This window comes from Ursus maritimus, unplaced genomic scaffold (assembly GCF_017311325.1).
Source record: "Ursus maritimus isolate PB19 unplaced genomic scaffold, ASM1731132v1 scaffold_9, whole genome shotgun sequence".
NCBI classification, from domain to species: Eukaryota; Metazoa; Chordata; class Mammalia; order Carnivora; family Ursidae; genus Ursus; species Ursus maritimus.
This window is the reverse complement of record NW_024427107.1, coordinates 18,901,226-18,918,435: the sequence shown is the minus strand read 5'-3', so window position 1 is coordinate 18,918,435 and position 17,210 is coordinate 18,901,226. Positions and strand designations below refer to the sequence as shown.

The 17,210-nt window shown below is 38.9% G+C and overlaps 1 protein-coding gene across 1 annotated transcript in view; it reads right to left on the bottom strand.

Moving 5' to 3' along the window:
- Nucleotides 1-17,210, bottom strand: part of PREX2 (phosphatidylinositol-3,4,5-trisphosphate dependent Rac exchange factor 2) — a 272,900-nt gene that overhangs the window by 107,207 nt on the left and 148,483 nt on the right. The window contains exons 22-25 of the mRNA XM_040625832.1: nucleotides 15,515-15,699; nucleotides 13,468-13,629; nucleotides 4,635-4,854; nucleotides 3,877-4,084 (exon numbers count right to left, since the gene is read on the bottom strand). Of these exons, the coding sequence (XP_040481766.1) occupies nucleotides 3,877-4,084; nucleotides 4,635-4,854; nucleotides 13,468-13,629; nucleotides 15,515-15,699 (775 nt within the window). The remainder of the gene's footprint in view (nucleotides 1-3,876; nucleotides 4,085-4,634; nucleotides 4,855-13,467; nucleotides 13,630-15,514; nucleotides 15,700-17,210) is intronic.

Genomic DNA, 17,210 nt, shown 5'->3' with positions numbered 1-17,210 from the left:
TCCCTCTGGCATCTGCTGAATGTGGAATGCAATGGAGACACATAGCTGGAAACTCCTATGGTGGGCACGAGTGAGGGGACAATGATGACCCTGAGGGGATGGAGCGGATACATTCTGAGGTGTACTTGACCGAACTGGATAAGGTACTGGAGGTGAAGGGGCAGGTAAGAGAAGAATTAAAGGTAACACCCAGACTCTGCCCTGCAGAACCGAAGAGATGGGGAACACTTTCCTGAGAGGAGGGACGACCTTCACGGGGTAGGAGTCAAAGTAGCTCTCCATATGAGGGAATCTACAATCCAGTTTTGGAAACAAATTTAAGTTTGAGATTTAATGTGATATGTCCTTGTGCTTCATAAGCCACAGCACAGAGGGACTGTAGGAATGAAATCAAGCCGTGTATATACTAATAAAACTGCGCCTGGCATATAAGTCCCTATCCCTATGATACACGTTAGTACTTATGCAGCTGGGCCCTCTTTTCATACCAGCAAAATGCTTGGGAAAACCTCGAAGAGAATTCCACTGATAGCCCTACCAACCCACCTGTAAGCCCAGCTCACCACGTGTCTCCAGTGCGGTTTATTCATCACTTAGTTTGGGGCATCTGGCACCTGTAAAAGGCAGGTCTGTTCTCAGCTTTCCTGTCTCCACCAGCCCCCAGAACTCTTTATTCATCTCGTCCCATCTTGTATTTTAAAGTCCTGTCAATGGTTTTGGATTGTCCACAAATTATTTTGCCCTTTACTTATGTATCTTTTAAATTAGAAGTCATGGGGCTGAGCATACTCTAGTACCTAAGTGTCATTACCCAGAAAATAGCCCATTAAAGGACAAAACTGGGGTGCCTGGGTGGCACAGTGGTTAAGCGTCTGCCTTCAGCTCAGGGCGTGATCCTGGCGTTACGGGATCCTCCACTATGAGCCGGCTTCTTCCTCTCCCACTCCCCCTGCTTGTGTTCCCTCTGTCGCTGGCTGTCTCTATCTCTGTCAAATAAATAAATAAAATCTTTAAAAAAAAAAATAAAGGACAAAACTATTTAGCTTCAATGAGACAAGAATCATAGAATGTTGAATAAATTCATAACATCGCCTGATTTCATGTTAATAGACAACAAATGTGTCTCTAGTCTCATCTTTGGATCCAAAGGAAGTAGAAGCATTTAGTGGAATGTCTATGTGTTGAAGGAAATTTTATTTCTAGGAGAAGTGTTCCCAAGTGGCATGGTAAGCAGACAAGCTCAGGACCAGGCCCTTCCCCAAGAATGAAGGATTTCTAGAAAGGCCAGCAGTTGCGATGTTGTGAGGCAATTTCTCTTAAAACTTGGCAGAGCATCCGAGATCTGCTTCTCCACTCTGCAGAGGCATCTATGTCTGACCAAGAATAATTACTACATGGTGAGAAAATTGTTTGGTAACTAGCTTTTCAAATAATTTGTCAAGCTCGACTGCACTGCAGCATCGCTGAATGGGGCAACAGGGAATCCAGGCACTTGGACGACTGCACTGTTTTAAAGGGATTATATTGCACATTGAATTATGTGGAACATATTTATATTTAGAATTAAATTATACGGTGCACACAGAGAAGACCAAGGAAGTTTCTCAAATCACTTGCTCATTTCATGTCATTTTCCTAATAAACATGCACAGTAGGGGAAAGGCTTTTAGAATATCAGAGTGGGAAAATCTTAAGTAAAAATAGTTAATTATTTTAAGTAGTTTGGTTAATAAAAATAGCTTAATTCCTTTCTTCAACGACTGCTTTAAATATAAAGCATTTTAACCCAAGTAAAGGGAGCCCTTTGGCCCTGTTTTCTTGAAAATATATCTGCATCAGCTAAACTTTAAAAAAAAAAAATCAATAAATTAACAAAGACAGACAAAGTCTGGACAACTGCCAGGAAGTGCTGAGTAGTCAATGCATTAGAGGCCTGGTCTCCGAGCTAGTATCCACTCAGGCACATCAATAATCCTGCCGTTGGTAAAGGACTCATCTGAAAAGCAGGAATAATAACTCTTGGCCCAACTGGCAGTGTGGGATTGGTCCAGATGTTCTCCTAAAATTCCTCCGAGATGCATGATTGAGTGCCACTATTTATTGCCTTATTAATAAAGATTCTTACTCTGTGCACTTCCCAAATACTTTAGGGATTAAAAAAACTGGTTTCTAAAATAGAACATATCATATAATAAAATTCCATTTGTTAAATGAAACAAAATATAATGTCCTAAGATATTAACTTATGGGTCAACAAGGTCATTCTCAAACAATCCAAAGTATCATACAATTGCCAAAAATAGCCACCCGTTCTTTTAGCAACCCCAAACAATTTAATTCATCTGTGAATGGGGCAGTCACAATATAATATACCAATGTAATAAACAATGTTTTAAAACTAGTGTATTAGACACATGAAAACAGAATTTCAAGTCTAAATTAACTCATAAAAATGTTGGAACAAATTGGCATAGTAAACAGTAACTATCTAATGATAAGCTTAGAATTATGACGCATCTAATATGGTGATTTTGATCTCTAAAATTCAAAGATGTGTAAAATAAGAGATCATGTCAGGGCACCTAGGTGGCTCAGTCAGTTAAGGGTCTGCCTTCAGCTCAGGTCATGATCTTAGAGTCGTGGGATTGAATCCCACATTGGGCTCCCTGCTGAGCGGGGAGCCTGCTGCTCCCTCTGCCCCTCTGCCCCTCTTGTGCTCGTGGTCTCCCTCTCTCTCAAATAAAGAAGATAAAAAAATAAACAAGAAAACATTTTAAAAAGAGAGATCATGTCAATTAAGATTTTATTACTAAAATGTCCAATTACCAAAAAAGGCTTAGAATAAGTTTTAAACGTTTTATGTCAAAACTGGATTTTCCAGGGAAGTATGGGATGATGTGTGTGTGGGAACTAAACAATACACATCCGATGTGTAACTTCATAAAGAGAGCACGATAAAAAGAGGATAATGGTGTCTATGCCATTTCCGGATTCTACCAACTTTAAGCCCTTGAATGATGAGCAAACATAATATTAGACACTGCGCTATTTTTTATACTAATTTTTGTAATTTTCACCACAAACTTATAATTCGTTACTATTCTTCATCCTGTTTAATACATGAGAGACCACGCTACCCCAAAGCCCGTGTTCTCGTGACTCCACAGAGTTGCCTTGACTGGCTGTGACACATAATCCCACACCATGACGTGGCAAATCATCCCACAGAGTTGAGGCAATTGTCCAACCATCAAATTTTTAAATAAGAATCAGAGTCGACCTCTTTGGAAAAGTTTTAATTAATCCCCTTCTCTTCTCCGTTCTTGATAAAAATTTCCAAATGACTGTTACAGCTATTTGCGTAATTGCTTAGTCAACCATTAATTCAATCAGAAGGGGAAAAAAGGGGGCTCCTTCGTTGGTCATTGGTCCTAGTGATACATAATTTTGCATTTACTCATTTAACAAGTATGTTAAAGCTTTGCTATATTTTATATTTTTCATACACATCTATTGAGTGCATAGACATCAAATACTGTGTTCTGCTCTATAAAGGATACCAGGAAATCTGTATATCTCGTTGGTACTCTTTCAATCATATTTCTCAGTTTAATATTTTCACCTTGAGACTTAGTGTTTTCTATAAGACAGAATTTTGTCACTCTCTTCCCTGGTATTAAATGCTTCCTTAGAATATCTCTGTACAAATTTGCCGTGTTGTATCACTGTGAAGGTGTGGGATGAAGGGATCTATATGACACACACACAAAATCTTCCATTTCTAAAAACAAAAGAGAACGATGGATGTTCGAAAGTCACATTTTCTACGGCTATTGTATTAGGCACGTTTTCAAGTACAGTAAATAAACTACTTACTCGTCAATTTGACAAACACACATCTCCACCTCCTTCAGAGCAGTCTGAAGTTTGCCCAACAGTTTCTGATAAATATCCTGAGTTTCCAGGTCTTCTTCTTTTAGCAAGTACCGGAGCCCATGTCCATCCTGCTGCCCCAGAGACAGACCCGAAGGGGCCGCCATGGTTGTGATTGTGTGCTGCACGTACACCATGGGGCTCAGCTTCCCTGAGGAGGTAAAAATCATTCCAGAACAATATTGATGACCTTTAACTTACAGTAATGATCCAGTGCAATTCATTCTAGGCAGCCAGGCTTACATAAAATAAAATGCCAAACCAATGCTGAATTTAATTCGGGAATTAAAGCTTATGGGAGTTGTGAATAAAATGCTCTTGAATCTCCAGCTCCACCGTGATGGTGTAGAACGGCACCTTGCGCCCCTGAAGCTGCTCCCCCTATATTTTTCTCATAGTTATAGGGCCATTTCAGACTAGTGGTTTTCACTGCAGGGTAAGCTGTGCCCGTCCTACATGTAAGGAAGGTAAGAAAAATTTTTCTTCTTAGAGAAAAAATAAATAGAAATGCGTAACTCTCATTTTTATTTTATAAACATATATGTATAATTATCCAAATGATTATAGAGAGGAATCCTGTCTTTACAAAATTTGGACTTGTTTACACACCAGGAATCTATCCTATTTCAGGGATGCTGGAATAGTTAACAACGACCTAAACTACTTTTCGTGCTTTGCGAAAGTTTCAAAAGCTAACATACCTTGCTCAGATTTATTTTCTTTATCATGAGAATTATGCTTCCTACTATCCAGCTGAACACCAAATGCGCTCCCTAGGGAGGTTGATGTTTTGGGGTAGGAAACTTCCATTATGTTGACATGGCAGTTGGTAGGGCAGAAGTCACTGCTGTGTAATGGGGAGATTTTCGATTTGGCCTGTTTAAAGGTGGGCCAGGCTCTGTTCTTCAGTACACGTGAAAACTGTAAATTAAAGAAGAAATAAAGAGCAGTTGAACACACAGTGTTCATCACTCCCACCATCCATAACAAAATGTGGAAAAATTAAGTCATGTCAACCGAAACAAGTGAAATAAATTATAAGTTGTTGGAAACTAAATCATTATTTTAAAACCCACACATTCTTATTAAACAGAAGCAGTACAGGCAGCAAATACATAGGATTCTTTTGAAACTCTGATTACAAGTTAGATGCTAAAAGACATAAGTTTAAGTGACCAATACCACTTACTAGGACTCAAATCCACAGGCTGTTAGCACACTAAAAGAGTGGAAGTAATTTAGAGAATTCCCAGTCTATGTCCTCACTTTAGTAATAAAGAAACTGTGACCTGAAGACTTATCTGGGAAAGACTGAGAATTTAAGGCCAGATGCAAACTTGCAGTCGGAAGATCTTTTCCATTGTAGTTTCGGGACAAAAATCTCAGATAAGGCCCCATGGCACACACAAAAGCACAGAAATTAATTTTATTGTGGCACAGCACTGACCATAATAGGCAGGTATGCTTCTTTTGCCTTCTTTCATTTTATTTTATTTAGTCTTTAAAGATTTTTATTTATTTATTTATTTGAGAGAGAGTGCGAGGGAGAGCATGAAGGTGGGGTGCATAGGGAGAGAGAGAAGCAGACTCCCCGCTGAGCAGGGAGCCCAACTTGGAGCTGGATCCCAGGACCTTGTATGACCTAAGGTGAAGGCAGATGCTTAACTGACTGAGCCACCCAGGTGCCCTGCCTTCTTTCACTTTCACTTTTTACCTATTTATTCAAACATATAAAGAGAAGCATCTATTCCAGACTCTGCGCTCAAAGCCGGAGATACAGCCCTTCCCCTCATAGAGTTCATGGTCTAGGAGAGGACACAGGTAAAAACAGTATGAGATTCTTATATATAACAATTATACTATCACAAGTATATGTAACATATGTATATAAATATATGAACAACTATGTGCATATATAACAATTATATAATAAAGATAATAGCCAGATAATTAGAAATTCCGTAAGTGCTAAGAAGGAAGTGAACAGAGTGAAGGCATGAGGTGTTACTAGAGTGAACGGGTAGAGAAGGGAGAAGATTCCCTTTCCAGCACGACCAGTTTCCCATAGCTTTCCAACACGTACCTCAATACAAATGCCTATGAATATAGTATGGTCCCTCTCTCCATACACTCAGAAGTGGTGTGTAACCATGCTTAAATGTGCTTGAACTCTTTAAAAGAGTGTCAGAGAGGAAACTTCTTTGCTAAAGGCCTCTCTTGCAGAAGAAAGAGGCTTATGAAAGCAGTGCTGTCTTCCAGCCTAGGCTGTCCCTAGGCAAGGGGGAGGTGAAGGAGGGACCCCATAGTCATGGGTCCTGGAAATGTGCTGAATACATTTTGAAGATCAAAAATGTACTCCTAGGGGCGCCTAGGTAGCTCAGTTGGTTAAGCGTCTGCCTTCTGCTCAGGTCGTGATCCCCAGGTTCTGGGATCGAGCACCAAGCTGGTCTCCCTGCTCAGCGGGGAGTTGGCTTCTTCCTCTGCCCTTCCCCTGCTTGTGCTCCCTCTCTCTATCTCAAATAAATAAATAAAATCCTAAAAAAATAATGTACTCCTAGGCAGCATGCCCTAATATGTAATCGTGCCATCTTTCTGTAACGCAAACCTAAAAGGAGGCAGGGACAGCTCTTGTATCGGCTGTAATGCGTGCATGAGAACGTGCTCTGGTCGGGCCATCCAGTACCACATCACCCTGCTAGCATGAACCTGGCATCTTAGAAACATCAAAGAGAACACGGAGTTCATTCATCTGCTTTGGAGAAGCTCACAAGGTTAAGACCAAAAAAAAAAAAAAAAAAAAAAGCTCTTTTCCATAAACGAAAATTGCAATTTTGTGATAAAGAAATGTCCAGGGTGTGTGGGAAGGTGAGCTGGGACACACAATGCTATAAACCTATTTCAGATAGCGCAGCCCAAACTTACTCCACCTTTAATCATCCATCCAACAATGACAAATCGAGAGCTTTCTAAACCAAGCATTGTTCTAGGCATGTTGGGAAACATCAGTGAATGAAACAGATTTCTGCCTTCTAGGAGGTTACATTCTAGTGGGGGGTGGGGGCAACAATAAACATAAGTCAATTATGTCATGCTAGAAGATGATCGGTGCAGTTGAAAACAAAATGGAGCAGGGAGAGAGGGCTAGGAGTTTCAGAGGTGAGGTGAAGAATGCATTGCTAATTGCAATATTCACTGAGAAGCTGGCATTGAAGCAAAATCTTGAAGGAAGGGAGAGTTGGGAATGTGGGTACAGGAAGAGAAGCCTTCCCAGCAGAGTGAACATTCAGTGCGAAAGCCCCAAGGATGGTATAGTTTCAATGAACATCAAGAAGACCAGAGCGTCTGGAGCAGAGTGAGGGGAAAGGGAGAAGAGACAGGAGAGGGGTAATCGTGGGTGGAAGGAAGGCACAGATCACCTAGGAGCTCAGAGGCCTTTGGAAGGATTTAGCTCTTCTGCGATGGGATTCACAGCCCCTCAGAACAGACTGCCAGTGGGCAAGGGCGAAAGCAAAAAGACCACTTGTGGGAGAGACGACATTGGCTCATCAGTAATGGAAGCTGTGAGAAAAGGTTACATGTGGTGAAGGTAGAGCCCAGAGAATGCTAGGTGAGAGCCAGGAGTAAAGAATGCGCACAAGGTTTCTAGACTGAGCAATGCGGAAGATGGGTCTCATTCCGAGGTGGAGAAAACAGTGGATAGGACTAACTGTGGAGGAGTGGAATCAGGAGTTTATTCTTGATATGTCAAGTCTGAGATATATATTAGACCCAAATAGAGAGGTCAGCTGGGCCAGGAGATTGAATGTGATCACCAGGGGATGGAGAGTGGAGGGAGAAAGGGAAAGGGAGCAAATGCTGGGCTCCACCCCATGAAGAGGTCAGAGAAAAAAGAAGGAAAAAGCACAGGACACTCATTCTAACCGAGCCATCCAGGAAAGACAAAACCAGGCATAGGTAGAAAACAGCTCAAGAGAGGTACAAGGTCGACTGCACAGATGCCACTAAAACGAGGAATATGATGATGACAGAATACAGGTCATCAATGACCTTAAAAAGAGCCATTCCAGTTACGAGGTGGGAACTTGAGCCCATCTTGAGTGTGTTAAGAATGAAAGGTACGTGCAATAGCAGGTCTAGACAGCAAGCATGGGGATCTCTTTTCAGGACAGAGTTCAAGAAAAGAAACAATAGGTAGAGAAAAGTATGGGGGTCAAGGGAAACATTGATTTTTTAATCTAGGTGATATTAAAGCATATTTGTATATTGACATGAATGAGTAATTCTAAGAAACGGAGCTGCAGGTTTCTATTGCATTGGCAGTTAATTCATGAATTATTAACCATGACAACACATTAATATCCAGTTATATAGTCACTTGACTGAAAATAAAAAATAATACAAAGGTAAGCTACTATTTTGCAGATAGTCTCCCACTTCCACTAAGTGTAAAACCCCACTGGCATGGAGTTATAAAAATCCTGTACTGAGAGAAGGGGACATGGAGAAAAATTTTACCCCCGATTTTCCTGATCCACAGATTAATTTGAGGATTGTGTGGTATTAATAACTAAAGGTACTTGGAATATTTCAAGTAAGACTGTGGATTCCCACATGTAGTATTTTTGTGTAAGCAAGAAGTATCTCTCGAAAGCTCATTAAATATTTATATGGAGGAAGTATCCCTAATACACAAAATAAGCCCAATTCTCCAACAGAGAATGAGTCTAGAATTAAAAAGGTTTTAAGGACAATTCAGAGTGAGCATGTTTCTCCAAACAGCACATAGTGTTACGTCTGGATCACCCACACATCCTGCCCCGAGAAGATTAAATGCCTGCTTAGGATTCATTCAGGTCTCCCATATAAGGTCTGAACTTCTTTCATACAGGTGCTAAAAAACATCTGTGGCCTAACAGCTGACCAGAAAATCAATTATGATTGCAGCAGCCTGGCTATAGAAAATGCAGAAATCAACTTGTTTCTATTTTTACAACCTAAAACTTTTAGAGTCAAAATAAAGGAAAGCCAGCCTCTTTGAGATTTTAGTTTCTATGGATACATTTTATTTTACAGAAAGAGGGGTGTTTGAAGCCTTCATCTGGAAGGAAAAAATATGTTACTAATAATAGTTTAAAAGTCAATTTGTGGAAATTAAAAATATATATTCACAAATGCTATAGTTTCTGTGGACATGCATTTGATGCAGAAATGGAGCTCACCTTATATAACCTAGTAAGGCTATGATTGTCTTCTCTATCTGAATTTTGTTCAAATAAAAAATATCCCTGAAGTATTTTCCTGCTAACCTTGTTTCTCTATCTAGTGAGAAAGATAGTCAATTATTCTAAATATGTGTATGGTCAATAAGGGATGCTGGAAAGGATACATTTCAAAGTGCTTAACTCCTAGTTGACTACAAGATTCTCATTATTTCTAAAATTAAAAACAAAAAATAAGTGAGACGGCATGCCATAGGACTGATACGTAGTCTGCTACTTCCCAGCTAAGTGACCTTAAGCAAATTCTTAATCTCCCTGTGAAAGGAGCAGATGGTGGGAGTATTCAGGACATATGGCTGTTTCGAGGCTCAAACAAGAACGTACATACAAGAGCTTTCTACATTCAGTGATACTATTTTTATCATCTAAAATCACTGACCATTAGCCTGTCCATCTCTGCTAGAAAAGCTTTCTAGGCTCTTAGTTACTTCCGAGAAAATGGAAGATACTTTTTACTCACCACGATGGTGTTTTTGAGAATCCCCAACATTTGGGGAAAAACCCTGTCCCTTCTGCTTCTAATCCTACCCCCAACATACACTCTCCAGTTGGTCACAAACCATATTTTTGTTAAAAACCAAGGTATAACACCTTCTTCATCCAACATAACCAATCCGTCACGGAGCTGTATGCATCCTACCTCCTACCCACTGCTTACAACTGATTCTTTTCTCTCCATCCCCCAGTGCTTCCCCATGACACCAAGTCACCACCGACTTGCACTTTTTACAAACAAATCTGATTATTATGCCACTCTAAAATATCACTAGAAAAATCAGATTTTAGCAGTTTTCTTTTTAATGGTATCCAACTCGACCCCTCCTTTCTAGTCCAGGCAATATGCCAATTCTTCATCAATAAAATCAGTCTCGTTTCTGCATCTTTGCCTTCACTTATGAGATCTCTCTTTACTTGGGTGTCACCTCTCCTTCTCTTCTCTTTGACATATCTTTCCAACTTACAGCAGCTAGCACTTGCTGCCTATTCCATCCACGATGATTTCTCCTTTACTGACACGCCATTGCCCTTGTAGTCAGACCCACGCTGTTCAGCTGTGTAGCGGAATTTAGCTGTGGAATTTGAACAATACATATGCTGTGCAGCATAGTGTCAAATGAGGGTAAGCAAACAAAAGCCTGATTTACAATAGAAGGGAACAAGGTTCAAATTCCACAGCTGTGCCCTGCTGCATGCCTTTGGGCAAGTTACTTGACCACTCTGAGCTTCAGTCACTTCATCAATGAAATAGATGATGTCTCATGTCACTGTGTTGATAAGATTATACAACATATGAAAACTGTAAAATATCTATGCAATGCTTGACACTGTAGGAGACTGCTATAAACTGGTATGTGCAACATAACTCCAGGGAGAACCACCATCTAGAGCCGGGAATGGGGTGCCAGCACATTCAACCTGTCATGGTGGCACCACCCAGTAGGTTAAGTAGTCAGTATTATTATTACTTCACATATTGTGACCTTTCTTATGATGCAGATCATAAGTGTGGGAGATAGCCATCCTCAAGTAATTATTGACAACATAATAGGTATGCATTTAGTAAATATTTCCCTATTTTTCCCGCCCCATCCTGCGACAAACTTGCTTCCGTGAAGTTGAGTTATTGACCCGTGCCGTTGGCTTTCATTAAAGAGTGTATTAAAAATGTCTGCCACATAAAACAAATTGCTATCTCTTTTTCAGGGACATGTTTACGGGCACTGCCCTGACATTTCCTGGTGTCGCCTCTTTGAAATTCAGTGTGAGAGATTTCTTTTGGAACTCAGACTAAGAAAAGCCTTGCTTCTCTTAAGAAACATGTATAAATCACAGGGTGCTGATAAATATGTAATAGACTGTGTTTCTTTTTTTATCTTGGTTATCAGGAAACTGAAGGTCAAATATAATATTCCACTTTAGCAACTAACTTAGGACTTGCTGACCTTATCATCCTTTTCCCCTGGTGGTCTGTACCATCACTGTAATATAAATTTACCTATAAATGCAATGTTAATTTTCCACTACTATCCTTTCTCTTTTTCTTCCTTTTATTAATAAAATTCTTTGAGTTTTAGTTGGGCACATGGATAGCCAGTTTGAAGCAACATTTCTCAGCCTGCTTTTACTAAATGACTAATCAGTTGTGAACAGGAGCGCTGCGTACAACTTCCAGGTCATGCCCTCAACAGGAAACTCTTCACTCTCTACTTTTCTCTTCTGAGGAACTATAACTTAGACATGGTGCTGATGAGTCAATTTTGACCTTGTGGAAAGGGCAATGTCTTAGGGGAGACAGCAAAAATAGAGAAGGATCTCTAAAATGTCATCAAGCCCCACCCCACTATGGGCAACTCCCGTCCAGTTGAACTTTCACGTGAGTGAAAAATAAGCTTTCAGTTTTAAAGTCTGTGTTATCTTGGTCCTTCTTACAGCAGCTGAATCAATACCCTACGTAATATATCCTCATCCTAATGTTTTGTTTTTACTTGTATAGTTTACTTTTGTTCATATATATTTCTTTAAGCTATCTCTACTGTTGTTGTTTGTATTAATGGAAAAAGAAAGAGAAATGACCCCCACACACTGACAAGTTTGACAACTAGAATCTGCCTGAACTCCTATCATACTTCATACAAATCCATTTCTGAAGTAGAATGATTCTCTTTTCAAAGTGTGCTCAGAGGGGAATACTAATTTGCATTTGTTTAGACCTTTTAAATTTTACTTCAAAGCACTGTCCTATCTTACACAGAAGGGAGAAGTAAAAAGAGAATCTCTGTCCTTCAGCTTCAACAAAGCATATTCATGGCATCTTTCCCAAACTCCAATAGGTGACCTGACCTCAGCAAAGACGGAAAGAGGATTAACAGATGTGACAGTTAAGCAGTGATATTCAGTATCATTTTTCTTCATGTAATGGACTTATAAAAAATTAAAATAGCAATACGTATTCAACTTCACAAGCTAAACATTTTAGGAAGTCTTAAAGAAAAACATGGTGATCCTTCTTCCCCTCGTCTGCATTCTACCTGAGGTAACCAAGGTTGAAGTATTCATTCTTGCATTTCCCTATTCTCCTACAGCCATATCTGAACACATACGGGCTTATCTTTTACTTAATATACAGGAGCATAAAACATACACACTTCACTCACATTCATAAAAATTGAGATAAATCATATTGCCTAGTATGGCTGTACCAAGTTTTAAACAACCAACCTCATTTTGAGGGAAATAATTTAATTAGCTAGTTTCCTATTGGTATAAATAGAAAAAAAAATAAATTTACTATAGGATATATTTTGGAAATCGATTTCTACTAATTCTACCTTTAAATTATATTTTCAAATCCATCTAATTTTCTCTTTCTCCCCCATCTTCACCATAGGCCAAGCTATCATCACTGACTAGGACTATCGCAACAATTCCTCCTCATCTCTGTCTCCATTCTTGCCCCTTGCAATCCATTGCTACAAAGGAGTCAGCACCATCTTTTAAAAACCTAAATCAGATGAAGTCATTCCCTTGTTTAAAAGCTTCCAATTGCTTCTTGTTGATGTGAGAAGAAAATCCAAACTCCTTCCAAAGTTCCAAAAGGTAAAAAGCTTCCACAGCTCTTCACACAGGTCCATGCCTAAGCCTCCAACCTTATGACTAGCCACATCCCACCCCACAACTCTGGCTTTTTTTTGCTTTGGGGCCGCTATAAAAATTTATTTACTTCTCTGCTGCTTCCCCCACTCAAATAAGTATCTCGGGGAGGAAGGACCTTCTCTCCTTTGCTGCCATATTCCTAGCACCAAGAACTGCATTTGGCATATAAAATGTGCTCAGAAAATACGTCAAATAAGTGTACTAATCAATCAATTTCAAACAGACTGTGTTCCATGCACTTTCTGATTGAGAGTTCTATTCCCTCTGTTGAGAGAAAAGGAAAAGTACTATTGACTCATGAATTAAGTGGCCTGGATTTACATCCCAAATCTGTCTTTTGCCTGTAAGTAATTTAATTCTTTAGATCTCAGTTATTATATGTGGAAAGTGTGGAATAATGACCTAGCTTTCAGATTTATAAAGATCAAATACGGTTAATGGATGTAAAGGCATTTAAAAAACTCGAAAATGTTATATAAATGTTATTATGTCAATAAATGGTACATAAATAAGTAATGAAAATATCAAGAATTGAATTATATTGGACATTTAAATAATTTAAATAATAATTACATGCAAAACATATACATCAAACTTTTACCTTTTTATAACTGGATATTCTCTGACATATGTGCTCAATTTTTTCAGTGCAGATGGCACTGAATTTACTCTGAAGGTCAGTAGGAATCACTTCATTTAAAGAGTTAAGGCTCGTGCAATTTTGTACAAAATGATCATCACTTTTAGCCAGGGCTTCAAGAATCTGTAGTAACAGAGAGAGAGAGAGAGAGAGAACAAGAAAAGAAAACCTTCAAAATTAGCCAAATAAAATTTTCACAATTCTAGAACACAGGGTGACTCTACCCAGCACACTTCCCTGAGCTGCTTGGGATTTCTATGTTCAGTAAAACCCTTGCAGTGAAGTGACAGACTTGTGTGTTTGGCCTCTCATGTTCTGCCTTCTGCCAGCTATAAAAGGTTGCCTGAGGGAAGTGAGTGGACTTCAAAGACTCCCTGCCGGATACACCATAAACCGTATGCTCTGATGTGGTAACACATTGCCTATATTTTAGTCAGAGTCACTCAGAACATTTTTTTTTTTCTCAATTTGGTAGTAGAACAACAAAACCTAAGGAAAACCAACAGAATGGTATCCTTACTTTCTACTGAGAGGACAGTACAGAGAATGCATATAACAAAGGTCTGCTGATGAAATGAATAAATAAGTTCTCTTGCTAAAGTAAAATCAACGATAGTTGCTGTGTCTGAGCTCCATCTGATAAAAGCATCAGATAAAAGCATCCATATGATGTGTTCAATTAATAAGTCCTTTTGGCTATTTAAATCCATTGTAAGACAGCACTTTGTGTGTGTGTGTGTGTGTGTGTGTGTGTGTGTGTGTATACACTGTTGATCACTGAGAATTTCCAATGAATTGAATTAGTTATGTGCCATACTGATGATTGAAGATTGCAAGGATTGATTACACCCTTATCTGACATTTTTATAATATGGGATGAGGGATACATGGATAGATGCCATGTTTATTGGAGCTCCCTCACCATCTCCACTTCCCTATCTTACAGAATATAAAGTGTGAGTTTTTGTTTAATGGCTACTCTAGATAGGAGAGCTCACTTCATCATTAGCCGTATGATCTTGGTTAAATTTCTTAATTTCTTTGAATTTCTTTTCTTCATGTGTAAAATGGAAATATTTACAACACTTAGACAGTTTGTATTTATAAATCTATAAGAATATAAAACAAAAACATAAAATAATTTTTGAAATAGTGCATTTGGATTTCTATAGTATTTTCTCCAACTAAAATTTTAAAAAATACAGGCTCTAAGTGCTAAATCTATCTCAACCACTCATACATGAAACAAGGGTTAACATGAAAAAATAGAAGTAGTGAAGCTATATGTCATATTTCTTACTTGTAATACCTGAATCCTCATAGGGTGATAGCAAAGTAGATGAAATAATAAAGCTTACACCTGGGGAGGGTCCAACAGGAGTTCTGATTTACCTAGCGGAAGGATCATGAAAAGCGAGCACAGGGTCACCTCTCACTTACTACATTTTATCCATTTGGATGAAAACTCCCTTCTTCCTTCTCTATCTTGGTTTAGTCTAATGACTAAGGGTGATATCCTTCCCAACCAAGAATTACATAAATGTCTGAGGGCCTATTCACAAATGGATCTCTACGCTTTGTGAAATTTTATGAAATAAACATGAGACTTGCAGAATTTGAAGTTTCTTATAATACATTTCATGACTTCAAATACTTTTCAGAGGATTATCTACATTTAAAAAAGCACCACCTGTCATGAAAACCATCTGAAAGGTATTCATGAGACTGAATCAACAGATGCAGCAAACTTAACGAAATGCAGAGAAACCTTTGCCAAATCAACTCACATTTGCCTGGGCAAGAGTCCCATCTAACTTTACACTGTACTCCAAAAGAGATCAATAAAAAGGAAGGTTGTACACATACCGAGTAATGGGGGGAAAAAAAGAAGAGAAAGTTGAATGAGCTGACAGCTGAAGCGTATACAGCTATTCAAAGTGGAGTTGGGGGAGGGCATCAGTGACTTTATTTAGAACAAAATCCCTTATTTTCCTGGGATCACTCATACCTTGGCAGTGAGACTGAAGAAACCTTTGGGCTCGATCATCTTCTCCACCACGTTGCACTTTATCCCAGCTGTGCTGTCATACTCATACACGACACCATATTCCAGGTGCACGTTATCTACTGTCAGGCTCACGTGCTCTTTCTTCCCGTCGATGATGGCCATGGTGTTAAACTTGTCAATTACCTCTGGAACAAAGACAGATTTAATTCAGCAAATTCAGGAAGGGTTTGATAGTCTCTTCAAAGGATTTGAGTCTCTCCGAATAATTTTTAAAGATTTCTTTAAAGGATGGCTAAATCTGATGTTCTCGTTAACATTTTTAAAAACAAGAACACCTAAAAAAACATATGTTCGAGTGATCCAAATCTCACCACTCTAACATGACTAGTCTTTGCACATCCATTTTGATCTAAGGACCATATGTATGTCTATTTATACCATTATAAACATTATACATACAACTTTATATTTTTTTTATTAGAAGCATGCATGACTTGAAGTCAGGACTCCTAAAACTGCCTCAAACATCGAATGAATATTTGTTCAAAGCAGAAAAACATATAAAGCCGAAAGAAGCAGAAAGGAGATGCAACAATCATTTTCTCCGCAGACGGAATGCATGAATTTTCCCAAACAGCATCTTCTGTGGATAGCTCATCGAGAAAATCTGTCATTGTTTGCTGTAATAACATTTTCATCTAGACTGTCTTCCTATCGGTTTTTGGCCTACAATCAGTCAGCTGGCATAAAAACACCTAAAATCTCAAGCAGGAAATGATTGAGAAACCTAACAGCTAATATTAAATTAGCAAAAGCAGAGTATTAGTTAATTAAAAACGATTAAGTCCTAGAATGGCAGAAACAGTAAATGTAAAATAGGCAAAAGCAGAATAATGCTTTATCTTAAAATAATTGAGTCCCAGAATAGCTAGAAATAAATTATCAGAGCATCTCATTTCACTGTAGCATTAATGACGATAAACAAAAAAAGCTAACTCTAAATGAGGAATAAAGACATCAAGATAAGGTCCTGAGAATTGTTCTAGTTTAAATAATTAAGAAAAGTGATATGTCGGGGGTGCCTGGGTGGCACAGCGGTTAAGCGTCTGCCTTCGGCTCAGGGCGTGATCCCGGCGTTCTGGGATCGAGCCCCACATCAGGCTCCTCCGCTGTGAGCCTGCTTCTTCCTCTCCCACTCCCCCTGCTTGTGTTCCCTCTCTCGCTGGCTGTCTCTATCTCTGTCAAATAAATAAATAAAATCTTTAAAAAAAAAAAAAAGAAAAGAAAAGAAAGGTGATATGTCATAACAACCTTGGTGTTCCAGCGTGGTTGAAATATTTCTAATATGGTCTATGAGCTTAGTGGCTCCTACCCAGTGGCCTTCTGGGAGTGGAGGGAAGACAGCTTTTGCTGAATGTCCCCACTTATGATCAGTGTGTATAGGGGATTATGTAACTGTGCTGGTCTGGAGGAAACTACTAGTACAATAAAAATATCCAGAGTTATCCAATAATAATACAAATGGAAAGATACCAGAAAAAAGTTAAGAGAGGATTCAAGGACTTCTGTGAAAAAGTGTTGAAACAATAATTCAAGGTATTTGTCAAATACAAACAAAAGATTAATTGTCTTCGTCCCTTTACCCTTGGTGAAGAAGCCACAGAATACAGCAATCTGCCGGTTGCTTCACTAAGAA